At 37.2% G+C, this 16,911-nt stretch overlaps 1 protein-coding gene across 3 annotated transcripts in view; it reads left to right on the forward strand.

Moving 5' to 3' along the window:
* DYM (dymeclin) overlaps window positions 1–16,911 on the forward strand; it is a 619,494-nt gene that overhangs the window by 77,242 nt on the left and 525,341 nt on the right. For 2 of the 3 annotated variants that reach the window (XM_074206163.1, XM_074206161.1), the window contains exon 5: window positions 444–577. The exons of the other annotated variant lie outside the window; for it this stretch is intronic. In XM_074206163.1, the coding sequence (XP_074062264.1) occupies window positions 444–577 (134 nt within the window). The remainder of the gene's footprint in view (window positions 1–443; window positions 578–16,911) is intronic. 3 annotated transcript variants of the gene reach the window in all.

Raw genomic sequence — 16,911 nt, forward strand, 5'->3', positions numbered from 1 at the left:
TGTAATTTCAGGATGCTAACTTAGGTTTATTCTGAGTATGTTCACCTATTCATTATCTGTGCTGAAAAGTTGTACATTAGGAAACAATTAAAGAATCAAACAAAAGAGCAAGCTTTCTCTCAGGGCTCACCAAAAACTTATTGACTTTAAATTGTTTTTCAAAACTCATATCACTTCATATCAATTGAAAAATTATAATTCTCTGTAGCAGTTATCTTTACCCTTATATTAAACAGTTATCTTTATCCTTATATTAAAATTAATATATAATACATATACATACACATACACATATATTTAGCAAGGGTATACAAATCCCCAAGCATCAGTAGAGCAGGCACAATACTTGACAGGATGAGAAGGATTCAGGGGATAAATGTAAGATGTTTTGCTCATATATTAAGTATTGATTCTTGTGGGTTTTTTTCTCTTTTTCTTTGTAGCCACCTCTTTATTTGGCAGGCCCACAATGCTTTGTTTCTTATTTCTTGTTTGCTGAAAGTGTTCATCTGTCAGATGCCTGAGGAAGAAATGCAGCTTCATTTTACTTATGAAGAAAAATCTTCAATCACGTATCGTAAGTATTCCCTTATAAGGGGTAGAAAGCACATGGATAAACAAGGCGTCAGTTAAAAAGGGAGAGCATAAGATTGAAGGAAAGCTAGTTAAGATTTTTTTTCCCTCAAAATCCATTCAGTCCTGAATATATTCTACTTTTCTTTTCTCTACAACATCTGCATTCTTATATATTTCATTTCTTTTACAATATCAGCATTGCTAATCTTCCTTAGGCCTTGCTAATATCGATTATTTTTATTTCACTTATTAAGGAGTACCCCATCACAATAAATCATCATTTTTTTTGGGGGGGGTAGAATATATGGTGTTTCCCCCCCCCCCTTCCTGAAAGTTAAATATATTAGGTAGGGAGAGGAGAGAGAGATTGTTTGTATGTATGTTTGTTTAATGAAATCCTTGAATGAGGAGGTTATGTGATTGATTGCTATCAAACCAAGGAGAGCTTGAATTCTATTGTGGATTGCAGGATTCTGAATTTGTATCAATCCCTGTCTCCCTCTTCACTGGAAGTCCCTGAAAGGGGTTCAGAATGTCAGCATCCTATTTTTTTTTTCTTCTGTGAGACTGGTTCATAATTTCATACATGCATCCCTATGCATATATATGTATATATATAAATTACTAGATTTAATATTGAAATAGAAGCATTCATGCCTGTGTACAAGGCCTAGCAACAGGAAAAATAGAAGGGAATATTTTCCTCCCTTTTGTGAAATGAAAGCCACTTGTCTGAGATCAGATTAGGTACTTCTTTTTCTTCCTCTTCCATCTTCTGTTACTTTTTCTTTTCATTTCCCATCTTCATCCCAAGGAGTTGGAGATATTTCATAGGTAGGTTTCTTGGAAAATGATGCTTTCATATTCTGAAAATATGAAACAATATTTGACAGAAAAGGCTTTGATCAAAAATCTCTTTAGGGATCTGCTAAATGATAGTTTAATTTTTTTATTTTGTTAATAATAGACTACTATTATTGAGTAGTTACATCACTTTAAAATGATATTAAATTTTTATAAGTATTAGATTTTAAAACATGTTAGAAATATTATGAGTATAAAATACAGAGCTTTGTATCTATGACTTTTCCCAAACATTTATTTAACTTTATTAAAGCTTTGTGCCAAAGGAGTTCAAATGTTCAGATCTTACCAAGAGGGAGAGACTTCAATAAAGTATGAGTCTGAGTCAGGCCTTTTGCCTTCAGATGATCCTTGCTAAGTGCCATGTGTCTTCACGGTCAAATTGGTGATGAAGAACATAAACTAAAAGTACAGAGAATTTCCAGTTGTGTTGTTGGAGTTTTTACAGTGATGAAGCCATAGGTATTTGAGCATTGAAGTAAGTATGAGAAATGGGAAATTTTTGATGCTCCATAGATAATGAACTTACTTGACTTGAGAATCAGTGTTGCATAATAGCTAGAGTACTTGGAGTCAAAAACTATTTACACAATAGCTATATGACTGTAGTTAGATTGTTCAGTTTTATTATCTAAAAAACCAAGACAAAATGCTCTTTCCCTTCCTCCCTATCCATGTAGCCATTTCTATAATTCAGTTTCTTAATTTGTCTCCCTCCTTCCAGTCTTGCCTTGTATCACTCTTTGCTCAAGAAACCCCCATGACACTACCTTGTCATTAGGATTAAATGCAACCTCTTCAGTTTGGCCTCACAGCACTTTGCACTTGTCTTTTAGATTACCTTTCCAGGCTTATTGTCCTCTCTTTCACATATCCTACATTCTCGCTCTGCTCTCTGTGCACAAACTTTCATCTCCAGTCTTTACCTTTTTATAATCAATCCCTAAAATGGAACTTTTCCTCACCCCTGCCTTTTTGAATCAGAGTTTAGCTTAGGCACTTAATACCAGTAACTAGTGCCCACTTGATGGAAATTACTTTGTATCTATTTTTGCTTTCACTTTTTTATGTTATTTAATGTAAATACCTTGATGGCATAGATTGTTTTGGTTTTTGTCTTTGTGTCCCCATTGTATAGCATATAGTAAGGATTTAATAAATGCTTAATAAAAGGGTGAATGAATTAAAGTGAGTATTAATTACATCTTTATTAAAAGAATTGTTGTTAGTCTTAAATGAGGAAATGTAGTGCTTTGCAAACCTTAAATTGCTATATAGATATAAACTATTATTAATTAACATTAGGAAAATTTTATGATAATTTTAGAGATAGTAAAATTCAGATTCTTCTGTCATACTGACTCTATTAGTTTTTTTTTTTCTTTTTGCAAGGCAATGGAGTTAAGTGGCTTGCCCAAGACCACACAACTAGGTAATTATTAAATGTCTGAGGTCAGATTTGAACTCAGGTACACCTGACTCCAGGGCCAGTACTCTATCCACTGCACCACCTAGCTGCCCCTGTCATACTGACTCTAAAGAAAAAGATAAATTCTTTATGCTCTAGAATTCTATGATTACAAAATATGGAGAGAATTAGCATGACCACTGTAACTAGATGAATGGTATGCTTATAATGGTAAGAAATATTTTTATTAATATAATAATGACATCTATTTTTATTAATCTTATCATTAGATGGACATCAGGTTGCAGTTATATTTGATCATAGCAATTCATTAAACCATCATCAAAGGTGTGAGGGACTGGTAACTTGGATGATTTCTGGTGAGGGGCAGCTCATTCCACTTTTGGAATGCCTTGATTGTTTTTCCCATTAAGTGGAAATCTTACACATTTCATTTTTCACCCATTGTTCCTGCATTTGCTATAAGGGGTCAAAAAGCACTTGATAGGTACTATGTATGAGATACTGTGCTAAGCTCTCAATCAAAAGAAACATTTTCTTTTCACATGACCTGTTGCCCTTCATGTACTTGAGAGCAGCTGTGATGTTTCTTTTCATTTTCAGGCTAACATACCCAGTTCCTTTGACCAGCTCTCATAAGGCATGATTTCCAGCCCTTTCATAATCTATCACCCTCATTCCCCCCTTTTCCCCTTTCCCCGGCTTCTCCTTTTTACTCTAGATATCTATACCCTATTGAGTGTGTATGCTGTTTCCTCTCTGAGCCATTTTTGATTAGAGTGAAGGTTCCCTCATTCGCCCTCCCCTTCCCCCTTCTATATCATTGTAAAAACTCATTGTAAAATATATTTAGATAAATCTATCTATCTATCTATCTATCTATCTATCTATCTATCTATATTATATGAAACATTTTAGCCTATTCCACCTCTCCTTTCTCTTACTCCTAGTGCATTTCCCTTTTAGTCATTGCATTTTTACTGTCTATTATATCTTCAAATGCAGCTCTCTCCTGTGCTTCATCTATAAAATTTCCTTCTACCTGCTCTATTAAATAAGAACTTTCATATGAGTATTATCAGTATCATTTTTCTATGCAGGAATACATGCAGTTCATCATCATTAAGTCCCTCATATTTTACCCTTCTCCTCTGATCTCTGTGCTTCACTTGAGTCCTGTATTTGAAGGTTAAACTTTCTGTTCAGCTCTGTTTGTTTCACCAGGAACAATTGAAATTCCCCTGTTTCATTGAAAGTCCATCTTTTCCCCCTAGGAGAGTATGCTCAGTTTTGCTGGGTAATTGTTTCATGGTTTCATTCCATACTCTTTTACCTTCCAGAATATTATATTCCAAGCCCTATGAGCCTTTAATATTGTAGCTGCTAAGTCCTATGTGAGCCTGATTGCAGCTCCACAATATTTGAATTGTGTCCTTCTGGTTGCTTGTAATATTTTCTCTTTGACTTGGAAGTTCTGGAACTTGGCTGTAATATTCCTAGAGGTTGGTTTTTTTGGATCTCTTTCTGGAGGAGATTTGTGGATTCTTTCAATTTCTATTTTGCCCTCTGCTTCTAGGATATCAGGGCAATTTTCCTGTAGGATTTCTTTAAAAATGATGTCAAAGCTCTTTTCCTGATCATGACTTTCTGGTATCCCAATAATTTTTAAATTATCTTTCCTGAATCTGTTTTCTAGATCACTTGTTTTTTCAATGAGATGTTTCATATTTTCTTCTAATTTTTCATTCTTTTGGTGTTGAAGTATTGCATCTTGACTTCTTGTAAAGGCATCAGCTTCCTTTAGCTCCTTTCTAAATCTGAAGGATTTGTTTTCTTCAGTGAGCTTTCTTTTCTTCTTTTCCATCTGACCAGTTCTGCTTTTCATCTATTTATTTATTTATTATTATTATTATTATTTTTTTTTTTTTAGGTTTTTGCAAGGCAATTTGGGTTAAGTGGCTTGCCCACAGCCACACAGCTGGGTAATTATTAAGTGTCTGAGACCGGATTTGAACTCAGGTACTCCTGACTCCACTATGCCACCTAGCTGCCCCTAAATTTTTATTTATTTAAGGCCATGGGATTAAGTGACTTGCCCAAGGTCACACAACTAGGCAATTATTATGTGTCTGAGGTCAGATTTGAACTCAGGTTCTCCTGACTCCAGGGCCAGTACTCTATCCACTGTACCATCTAGCTGTCCGCAGTTCTGCTTTTTAAAGCATTCATCTCCTCAATAATTTTTTGAACTGTTTTTTCCATTTGACCTAAGCTGGTTTTTAAGATGTTATTTTCTTCAGCATTTTTTTTTTTTTTGGATCTCCTTGACTAAGCTGCTGACTTCTTTTTCATGTTTTTCCTGCAATCTCTCTCATTTCCTCTCTCTCTCTCTCTCTCTCTCTCTCTCTCTCTCTCAGGTTTTTGCAGGGCAAACAGGGTTAAGTGGCTTGCCCAAGGTCACTCAGCTAGGTAATTATTAAGTGTCTGAGGCCATATTTGAACTCCTGACTGCAGGGCCAGTATTCTATTCACTGTGCCCTCTAGCCTCCCCTCTCTCATTTCCTTTCCCAATTTTTCTTTTATCTCTCTTACTTGATTTTCAAAATCTTTTTTGAGCTCTGTCATAGCCTGAGCCCAACTTCTGTTTTTCTTGGCGTCTTTAGATGTAGGAGCTTGTACTTCCTCCTCTTTAATTTGAGTATTTTCATCTTTCTTGAAATCTTATTCATCAGTTTTTTTATTTTATTTTATTTAATACAAGGCAGTGGGGTTAAGTGGCTTGCTCAAGGCCACACAGCTAGGTAATAGGTCTGAGGCTGGATTTGAACTCAGGGACTCCTGACTCCAGTGCTGGTGCTCTATCCACTGTGCCACCTAGCTGGTCCCTTAGGATCTTAGATAAAGAATTTCTCAATAATGTTCCTCTTTTTTCTCTGTTTACTCATTTCTCTAGCCAGTGCCTGGTTTTGGGGTGCTTCCTGAGTTTTTGAGTACTATTGGAATATCCTCTTTGAGGTTTTTTTGTGACACCCCACTGGGACCTTTATTTTTCCAAGGTCTTATGTTCTCTTGCCTGTTCTTTGATATGTAGTTGACCACAGGCACTCCCCTCTGTCCTAGAGCTGTGTCCTCTTTCCACCACACTTTGCCACCCCATATCTTAGTATATGCTATTTAAAGCTAATCTTTCTTAGGTAGCTACTGTAGCATCCCAGAGACTAGCATCATGATTTGTTTGTTGTATTCATGTATTTATACAAGGCTGGATATATAGATTTTATTAGAATATAAAACTTAAACCTACTAGATATGATGCCATCAAGAAAAGAGTATAGAGAAAGAAGAGACAAGGTATAACTTGGTTAGGAGGTGTGATTAGGAATACAGCAAAGAAGACCAAGAAGCAATGATCATATGAATTCTAGAGGAGAGTGAAGGAAATACAGTGTCATGAAAACAGAAAAAAACTAGAAACTGTTCCCTTGCCTTTTATGTATGTTAAACCTCATCAGTATTAGTGAATAGGAATGTTAGAATTGAAAGGTGCTGTAGATCACTTAAATAGACTTATCATTTTACTGCTGAGGAAACTAAGGCCTACAGAGGTCAATGATTTGCCCATATTTGCCTAACTGCTTAGTAGCTGATTTAAAAAAAAAAAACAAACAAACCAAAACATTTGGGTTCAGTAGTTCAGAAATATAGAAAATTATTGATGGGAGCTATGAAGAATTGTGAAACTACTTCTATATTTATTAGAGTAAAGAAGCTAGGTGGTTTTACAAAAATAGGGTATTAGGTGAAACAACATTAGGTAGGGGGTGCAGTTAGTTTCTAAGAATGTTATAAATGGTTACAGAAAAGCCTGACAAATACAGAAGTTAATGCACCTACATCCAGCTTCCATTGTTAGATTTGTTGTAATGGAAATTCTTCAGATATTGATTGTGTGTGTGTGTGTGTGTGTGTGTGTGTGTGTGTGTGTGTAGGGCCATGGATGCATTTTTTTTAAACTTCAGATTCTTTACACTGCTTGATAAAATTAAGCCGTAAGTAATATATTCATTCAAAAGTTTCTTTTGGTTACTTATGTTATTCTTTAGAATGGAATTTTGAATGGTATAATACCAGATTTAGATTTCCAAACCAAGAGTTTCAGGGGAGAAAAGAATGTTGTATGACTATTCAGAATTATTTGCTTACTAAATTGTGACAGTGTCCGAAGACTCTAAGTTTCAAAGTATATCATCTGAGAATTTATTGTCAGTACATCTTTATAGTTCTTTTACAAGAAGTAAAACTTGTAAAAAATTTTTAAACATAGGTAGGTGTTAGTTAAAAGCTGGAAAAGCAACTTTAAGTATAATTGTTTATAATAATATTTTTCCCTTCCCATTTACAATGATGGGATCTTCCGGTAGCTGGAAGGTGTTCTATGTGTATTTTCTGTGATGAAAATGTTTCCAGGTGACATATGCTTCCTGGGGGAAGTGACTTTGCATTTCTGTTGTGGACCAAGAATTCCATCCTTTATATTTTTGAGCAACTCCTTTTGTACCATATGGATTCTGGCATTGAGAAGGCACCCAGCCAAATTCAGTCATTTTCAACTTGAAGCTACCCTGGAAGTGAAGAGGTCATAGGAAGCAAAGCTCAGTTGTCCTCCTCAAAGGGAGAGTTCTAGTTTGTCCAGTACATTAGATGATGTTATTAGTTTTTTAATAGCAGATATTATTTCTCTAATACTTAATTCAAAAGCTTTTCCCTGGCCCCAAATACATTTATTGTTTTAACTGGAACCAAATATGTCATGGATTTGGCTCTCTCTCTCCCTCTCTGCCCTTCTCCCCTTCTCCCCCTCTTCTCTCTCTCTCTCTCTCTCTCTCTCTCTCTCTCTCTCTCCCCCCCCTTCCCTTCCCAATCTGCCCTTAATAAAAAAGAAGGGTATTTTTTTTGCTTCTCTCTCTTTTTTCTATTCACATAAAAAGGGACCTCTTAGCCTTCCCCCCCTTCCTCCTCTCCAAATAAATCCAATAAACCCTGAGGTAGTGGAGTTGAGATCTTTTAAGTTACCTCTGAATATAACTCAGGTTTCTGTTGTTAATAATATACTTCCTTAGCTAGCTATTGTAGTAATTCAAAGGGTAGGTTTTGATTTGTGTATTTTATTTATGTATCTATCCAAGGCATTTAGATCTAATGAACAAGAAACTCTTCAAAAAGTTAAAGCTTTTTAAAGAGTCATTTAAGCCTCATCTCATTGTCATGGGGCATTATGGAGAGAGTATATGTATATAATATGTACTGAAATTGAAATTGTGAGATAAAGGTTTGAGTCTTAGTTGTGATGCTTAAAAGCTACATGACTATAGGCAAACCCCAGTTTCCTCATCTGTGAAATAGTGTTAACTACATTGCTTGCTTTATTGTGAGGAAAGGTACTTTATAATTGTTAACTATATTAATTTATTACCAATTATTAGATGGAAGATAACTATCAACTATGTTGATATCAAAGTATATTGCATTTTTGCACCATCATTATTTATTTATTTTTGTTTTTGTTTTTTTTTAATTTAATATTTATTATCATTTTGTACAATGGTTTTTTAATACATTAATAAAATATTCTTGTTTAAGAGTAAACAAAATGACCTCCTTCCCCCCAAAAATATAGACTCACTTGAGTGATAAAGTAAAGGGGAGAGAAAAAAATTAAAATTAAAAAATAATAGTAATAATTGTAAGTATGGCCAGGTGGCTCAGTGGACGGAGCACCAGCCCTACAGTCAGGAACAACCAAGCCCATATCCGGCCCCGTCCACCCAACAATCTCCCAGCTGTGTGACATGCAAGCCACTCCAACCCCACTGCCCTGTATAAACCAAAAAAAAAAAAAAAAAAAAAAAAAAGACATAAAATAAAATAGTAATAATAGTAGGGGGTGGCCCTTAAGGACACTTTGTCACTTTTTAAGCAGTTTGTTTAAAAAAATTAGTCTCATCACTTAGAAGATCATGACATCAGGGAAGTGATGTCTTGTCATGAATTGAATTTGAATGGGGGGGGTATGCTGTACTAAGTCACTAGCCTCACTTTCTCCTCCAGATCCATCCCTGGTGGCCAGATAAAAATCAGGACAATTGGGGATGCAAAATAATCAGGATTAAGTGACTTGCCCAGGGTCAAACAGCTAGTAAGTGTCAAGTGTCTGAGACTGGATTTGAACTCCTATCCTTCTTCTTTGAAGACTGGTGTTCTATTCACTGAATCACTTAGCTGCCCAGGTCAACAATGATGTAACACAGATCTTAAAATAACAAAAACTAAAAACAGTAATCCCTCCATTATGAAAATCTTATACTTGCTTGAGTCCTTAAATTTTTAAATAAGAATTTTAAGATGATTTTATATATACATATATATGAATGGGCACAAGATGACACAGTGGAGAGTGCTGGTCTTGGAGTGAGGAAAACTCTTCTTGAGTTCAAATCTAGCCTTGGATAGTTACTTGTGTGACCTTGTGCAAGGCTCTTAACCTTGTCTGCCTCAGTTTCATTATCTGTAAAATGACCTGGAGATGGAAATGAAAAGCCACTCTAGTTTCTTTGCCAAAAAAGCCCCAACCTAAATTTTGTCAAGAAAAGTCAGACATGACTGAAAAATGTATGAACAACAACCATAACAAAATCATATATTAGATGATCCTGGTTTTTCATTGGTTGTGTCACCAGTATACCTCTTCAATAATGGAAGCAGCTAGAGAAGCATGGCTCAGGGCCCTGTGGGATAAGGGAAAAGAAGCAGCATTAGAGTTAGTGAAGGTGGAGAAGTGTATGTAATAGTGTATGGTCAAGAAGACTGGATTTCGAAGTCTAGTATACACTCATCCCAGGTACTTAACCATTCCCCTAAGACTAGTCAAGTTCCAAGGATGCTTTTTCAATTCTGAGCATAAGGCAAGAAGGGAAAGATGAAACATTATTGTTTTGGAGTCAACAATATATTATTAGAAGCACTTCCATTTTTCTCTCATAAAGTTCTATGTGAAATTGGGATTACTTATATGCTTCTGTAAAGTGATAGACCCTTGTGGATCTTTCATCACAGAGGCACCTAGTGTCATATTGACATCCTTTTCTTTTGGGAAGGGCATTGGCCTTTTGTATGTCACAATTACATATTGCAATGATGAATTTTTGGTTCACTTTGTAATGTGGCAGAGAATTGTAGATCTATCTCTTAGGGATATCCAGAAATCAAATATATAGGATTCCATTGCGCTAAATGCTTTTTTACAAATAAAATTTCATTTGATTGTCACAACAATCCTATGAGGTAGATGCTATTACCATCTCCATTTTATAAGAGGAAACTGATGAATAGAAGTCAGTATTCACACAACTAATAAGTTGTGGAAGTAAATAAGCATTTATGAATCACCAACTATGTGACAACTTTGTGAGGCTATATTTGGACTTGGGTTTTCTTGACTCTAGGTCTAACTGTTTAACTGCTGTACCACCAGTTGCCTCAATTTATGCCACTTTTACTGTGGGATTGCAGTGATTGTTACTGTTTCTTTAGTTATGTTCCTGGTGACATCCTTGGGGAGAGGACAATGAGTTGAATACTCTATAAAGAAAGAATGGGATTTTAAAAAAAATGTAGATATTCAGAAAAGATACCAAGGAAGAAAAAGTAACAAATTAGAGAAGTTGATTCTTTCATATTATTAATGTTGATTTCTGTTGCTTATATTCTTTTTTCATCATAAGAAAATCTAATAAGTTAGTAATAATGCCAGCATCTGAGAAAATCAGCTGGGTTGTAGTGATACTATGAATGAACCTGAGGAGTAGATAGAGCTATAATACCTGCTTCCATAGTCCACTTTCTGTTCTTTCTTTCTGTCTTCTCTAGTTCCATTCCTTAGGCCTAATGTTGGCTGTGACTGGTCTGTAGCTTACCAATCAGTTTCTGCTGAGTATATGTTGAGGACTATGAGAATGGGTGGTCATGAAGTAACAATGAAAAAAGGGAAAGTTTGATGGATATGTTACCTAACTTAAATTTTTAAATGCTGGAGAAAATGCAAAGAAACTTATAGCTTAGGAGGAGAACATGGCATGCAAATGTATCATCTGTTGGTTTGATTAAGGTCATTACCATCTAAGGTGAACAATCAAGGAAGTCCTCAGGGAAGTGGCATTTCAGTTGGATGTTAAAGTATCAACAAATTCAGCAAGTTGGAAGGAGAAGTGGGTATGGTATTCTGAGTTCTGGGAACAATGCAAGCAAAGGCATGAAGGTAGGAAGATATGAGGGAGGAAGAAGGATGACTGTTCATTCAATTTGACTAGAATGTAGATTAAAGGAGGTGGAATAATATGAAATAAGACTGGGCAGGTAGACTGATATGATTATAAACCCTTGAATGTCAGTTGAAGGAGTTTGAAATTTATTTTTAGACACTAAGGGTCTATTGGAGGGGTTTCATATGGAGAAATAATATGAAGACAACTAAATATTGGAATATTGGTATGACAGTAGCATTCAGGTTAAAGGAAAAAAATGACTGCCATACTTTGAAGTTTAGTTTGAAAACTGTGAAGGTTGATTTGGAAAGAGAAAGAAAACATTTTTAGAGAATATTGTGTTAAGTATATGTGGGTAATATTAAGAGCCTTATTAAATGTAGTGAGATATAACTAAATTAATACCATGTAGGTAGAATCAGCAGGACTTAGTAACTCTTTGGATATAAGAGATTAGAGAGAGTACATGGAATGGCAGGTAAATAGTAGTGCCACTGACAAAAACGACGAATTCAAAAGTAGGTGTGGATTTAGGGAGAAATATAATGGACATGGCATTTATGACATTCAGATGGAAGCAATTGAGATTTGATTCTGAAAATTGGGTCAGGGTTGGAGGTATTTTTTGGAAGCATTTTTCATAAAAATGATAGTTAATGAGATTATCAAGATACAGATGACAGACAAGTGGATTGAGGACAGATTCTTGAGGACAATTCTTATTAAGAAGTTGAAAAATATATGAGGAATCAAGGAAGGTGCAATTCAAATGATAGGGGATTGTATGATGTCTTGGAATTCATTAGAGAAAGTATCCAGAAGAAATGAATGTCACATACTGCAGAGAAGTCAAAAAAGATGAACAATGGAAAAAAAGATTTTTTAAATTCATCATTAAGGGGTCATTTCTTGACTTTGGATAGAGGAGCTTCTAAAATTGAGCATCAATGATAGAAATAAGATTTTAAGTGGTGAAGGGTAAATAGATGGGAGGAAGTGGAAACACTGGATGTGAACTCCTTTTTTAAGAAGTTTTTCACTGAAAAGGAAGTGAAAAATGAGACGATAACTTGTGAGGTTTTTTTTTCAGTTAAGACTCTAGTATGACTTTATTTCACGTTCGTCCAGATGGTTAATATGTGTACCAGAGCAAAGTTTTGAAAAAGAATGCCCTTTTCTAAGTTAAAAAAAATGTATTTGATTAACTGATGCCTTTTTACTTTTTTAAAAAATTTATTTTATATTATTACAATAATCTTGTGAGAGTAATCATAAATCCCCTTCCCCCCAAAAGATGAGAAACTTCAAGAATAGTGAGAGAGGGAAAAAAAAGTGTATTCAATCTGTGTTCAGATTCCAATGGCTTTTTCTCTGGGCTGAGTTGCCTTCCCCATCATAGCCACCAAAGAAATTGCTTCAATATTTTTCCCACAGTTGCTATCAGTAGCTGTATTTCCATCCACTCTATTCCTCTCCACTCCCATCAATTCCATTCTCTCTCTCTCTCTCTCCTTTCATCCCGTCCCTGTTCAGAAGGGTGTTGTATCTGAGTACCTTCTTCCATGATCTTCCTTCTCTTCTGTCACCTACCCCCACCCCCGTTCCCCCTTATCCCATCCCTTTCCTCTCATTTTTCTCGAGGGTTAGATAGATTTCTATACCCTATTAAGTGTATTAAATGCCATTTCCTCTCTGAGCCATTTCTGATGAGAATGAAGGCTCACTCATTCCCCCTTGCCTTCCCCCATTCCACTCTGTTGTAAAACCTTTTTCTTGATTCTTATGTGAAATATCTTAGCCCCTTTCCCCCTCCTTTCTCTTCCTCTCCTCCCTTCTTTTATCACCCATTGATTCCATCTTTTTACCTATATTATACCATTATATTCAGTGCCTTCCTGTGCCTTGTCTATATATGCTCCTTCTAACTGTTCTTATAAATGAGAAAGTTCATATGATTTATCAGTTTCTTCTTCCCATGTAGGAATACAAACAATTTAACATCATTAAGTTTCTCGTAATTAGTCCTTCTCATTTGCTTCCTCTGTGGTTCACCTGAACCCTTACTTGGAGATTAGACTTTTCTTTTCAGCTCTGGTTGTTTCAATAGGAAAGTTGGAAAGTTCCCTGTTTCAGTGAAAGTCCATCTTTTCCCCTGAAAGAGGATGTTTTTAGTTTTGCTGGGTAGTTGATTCTCTATTGTAAACCAAGATCTTTTGCCTTGTGGAATATCACATTGTAAGCCCTGTGGACCATTAATGTAGGATGCTGCCAGATCCTCTGTAATCCTGACTGTAGAGCCATGGTAGTTGAATTGTTTCTGGCAGCTTTTTATAATTTCTTTTTGTCTTGGGAGTTTTGGAATTTGGCTATAATATTCCTGGAAGTTTTTTCTTTTGGGATCTCTTTCAGGAGGTGACCAGTGAATTCCCTCAATTTCTATTTCTCTGCTTCTAGGATCTTAGGACAATTTTGCTGTATTATTTCTTGAAAAATGAAGTCTAGGTTCTTTTCCTGATCATTTTTAATAATTTTTAAATTAATTTCTAAATGAACTCTCCTGGATCTGTTTTTCAAGGTCAGTTTCCCCCCCAATGAGATATTTCACATTTTCTTCTAATTTTTGTGTTTTTTGGGTACAGTTTTATTTCTTCCTGGTTTCTTGCAAAGTCATCAGCTTCCTTTAGTTCTATTCTGCATCTGAAGGAGTTATTTTCTTCAGGGAACTTTTTTTTATCTTCTTTCCTAGTTGACTAATTCTGCTTTTTAAAGCATTCTTCTCTTCATTTGCCTTCTTGGTTGCTTTTTCCATTTGGCCTAAACTGCTTTTTAATGTTATTTTCTTATGTCCTTTCCCTTTCCCTTTCCCTTTCCCTTTCCCTTTCCCTTTCCCTTTCCCTTTCCCTTTCCTGCCCTTCCCTGCCCTTCCCTGCCCTTTCCTTTCCATTCCATTCCATTCCATTCCATTCCATTCCATTCCATTCCATTCCATTCCATTCCATTCCATTCCATTCCATTCCATTCCATTCCATTTCTTTCACCAAGTTGCTGACTTGGTTTTCATGATTTATCTGCATCCTTTTCTCTTACCAATTTTTTCTCTACCTTCCTAATTGCTTTTCAGAAATCTCTTTTGAGCTCATCCATAGCCTGAGCCAATTTTCTATTTCTCCTGGAAGTTTTAGATACAGATGCTTTGATTTTGTTGTCATCTTAGTATGTATTTTTTTTAAATTTATTTTTTATTCTCATTTTGTACAAATGTTTTTTTACATTAACAAAATATACTTGTTTACAAGTAAACAAAATACCCCTCCCCCCATGAATATAGATAGACTTGCTTGGGCAAAAAAGTAAAGGGGAGAGAAAAAAAATTAAAATTAAAAAAATAATAGTAATAATTGTAGGTATGGCCAGGTGGCGCAATGGACGAAGCACCAGCCCTGGAGCCATGAGCACCCGAGTCCATATCTAGCCTCATAAACCCAATAATCACCCAGCCATGTGACATGTAAGCCACCTGATCCCCACTTCCCTGCAAAAACCAAAAAGGAGAAAAAAAGACCCAAAATAAAATAAAATAGTAATAATAGTAGAGGTGGCTGGGTGGCAGACAGAGCATTGGCCCTTGAGCCAGGAGCACCTGGGTCCGAATCCGGCCTCAGACACCCAAAGATCACCCTGCTATGTGGCCCCAGGCAGGCCACCCAGCCCCACTTGCCCTGAACCCTCCCCCAAATGATAATAACAAAAAATGTGCTTCAGTCTTTGTTCCAACACCATCAACTCTGTCAGTGTGTGAGGTTCTGTCCTCCCTCCTGGTCTTTGAATGAATATAAGCGTCCCCCTCTGCCACGGGGGCCGAGGTGGGGGGGCCCTCTTGTTCTATGGGGGGGGCTAGATTGGGATCAGGATCTGAATGTGGTCAGAGCCCCAGAGTCCTGTTCCAGGGGCAGAGGACTGAGCTCACAGTTTCTCTTAACTCCCCTCCCTCAGCTCAATGGGCTCATGCCCTGGGGGCTCCTGGTTATGGGCTCCACCCGCTTCTGTTTCCTGGATCTGGGCTGGGGAAAGACCAAGCTACTTGCTGTGTGCCCTGAGGGCTGGGCTCCACGTGCTCTCTCTGGCAGAGGTTCCCCGCTGTTCCCCAACTTTGTGCCCAGTGCTCCCCGGGGTGCATCTCAGGAGATTCCCCCGCTGCTGTGAGCCGCGGCTCTCAGAGCCCTGGGGCTGCCTCCGGGAGGCTGAAGTTCTTTGGCTCTGGCGGGCCACCCCTCTGGCAGGCTGCTCCTCCGACCCCGGGGAGCGGAGCCTTTCTGCTCTTTTCCAGGTTACCTTGAGTAGGAGAACTGCCTCACTGGGTCCCTCTGTGGGTTCTGTCTCTCAAAAGTTTAGTTAGAGTCCTTAGCTTATGAGTTTTTATCAGAGAGCTCCTAAGACGCGATCCCTTCATATCGCCATCTTGGCTCCACCCCCCCTGAGTATGTATTTTGATCCTCCCTGGGACCAAAGTAATTTACTATGGTCAAATTATTCTTTTTCTTTTATTTGTTCATTTCCTCATCATATGACTGATTTACTGCACTTCCCAGGCTTTGGGGGGGGGTTTGGGACACCCCACTGGGTCTTTAATTCCTCCAAGGTCTTGTGAGAGGCTCTGACTCCTCTCTTGCCTGTGTTCAGGCCCTCCCTTATGCCCTGGAGCTGTGAGGAGGCTCCCTGTTTGGCTGTGGTGGTGTTGTAGGGGCCCAGACTGCAGACGGCATCTGAGTGTAGGCAAACAGCTGAATCCTGCTCCAGGGAGAGCAGAGAGACCTTTACTGCCTTCCCCAACCCCCTTAGCTTTTATGGACTGAGAGTGCTGGAAGTGCTGAGTGATGCTGCTGACTCCTGCTCCAGGTTCTCACTGCAGGGCTGCTCTGAGGCTGGAGCTCCGCTCCACACTCACTCTGGTGTGGTAGAGTTCTCTTTCCACTCCTTCCAGCTATCCCTGATGATCTTTGGACCAAGAGGTCTGGAAACCACCCCTTTATCATGGACCCAGGCATTCATCTTGACCCTGCTGTGCTGTGCTGTGCTGTGCTGTGAATTTTACCAATTCCCAGTTTCAGTGGAACAGACCTTTCCTGTGGACATTCTGAATTGTCTTGCACTGGAAAACTGTATCATTCAGTCTTTCTGTGGATTCTGCCCTTCTAAATTTTGTCTAGAGTCATAATTTGATGGCCTTTGGAGTTTTTGGGGTTATGAGTTTCTCGGAATTCCTGCCTTCATGCTGCCATTTTGGCTTTGTCCCCCAACTTGTGAGTTTTTAATGTATTTGGAGAAAGTCAGTATTTTGCCTTTGGCTACTTTTTTTTCTGTCAATACTGGAAAACTTCGCAAAAAGAATTAATGAAGACATAAATTTTGTTTTATTGTGAGGAATAGAATTCAATTCATTTTGTCATTAATTTATTATTCATGTAAACAATACCACTGACTGTTTCTTCCATTTTCTTTCTATTTTTCCTTTTTTCCCCTTCTTTTCCTTTTCACCTTTTTGTGGTAGTATTTCCTTCCTTACCCAATGAAAAGTCTGCATAAGATTTAAAATCCTAGATTTAGAGATGAAAGATAGTAGCTGAAGGGTTGTTATTGCATGGTATTAGGCAAGAAAGAAACAAAAATATCACATGAAAAATTGCCATAAACAGAGAATTGGAACAGTTATATAAAATAGAT

Source organism: Macrotis lagotis, chromosome X (genome assembly GCF_037893015.1).
Source record: "Macrotis lagotis isolate mMagLag1 chromosome X, bilby.v1.9.chrom.fasta, whole genome shotgun sequence".
Lineage (NCBI taxonomy): Eukaryota > Metazoa > Chordata > Mammalia > Peramelemorphia > Peramelidae > Macrotis > Macrotis lagotis.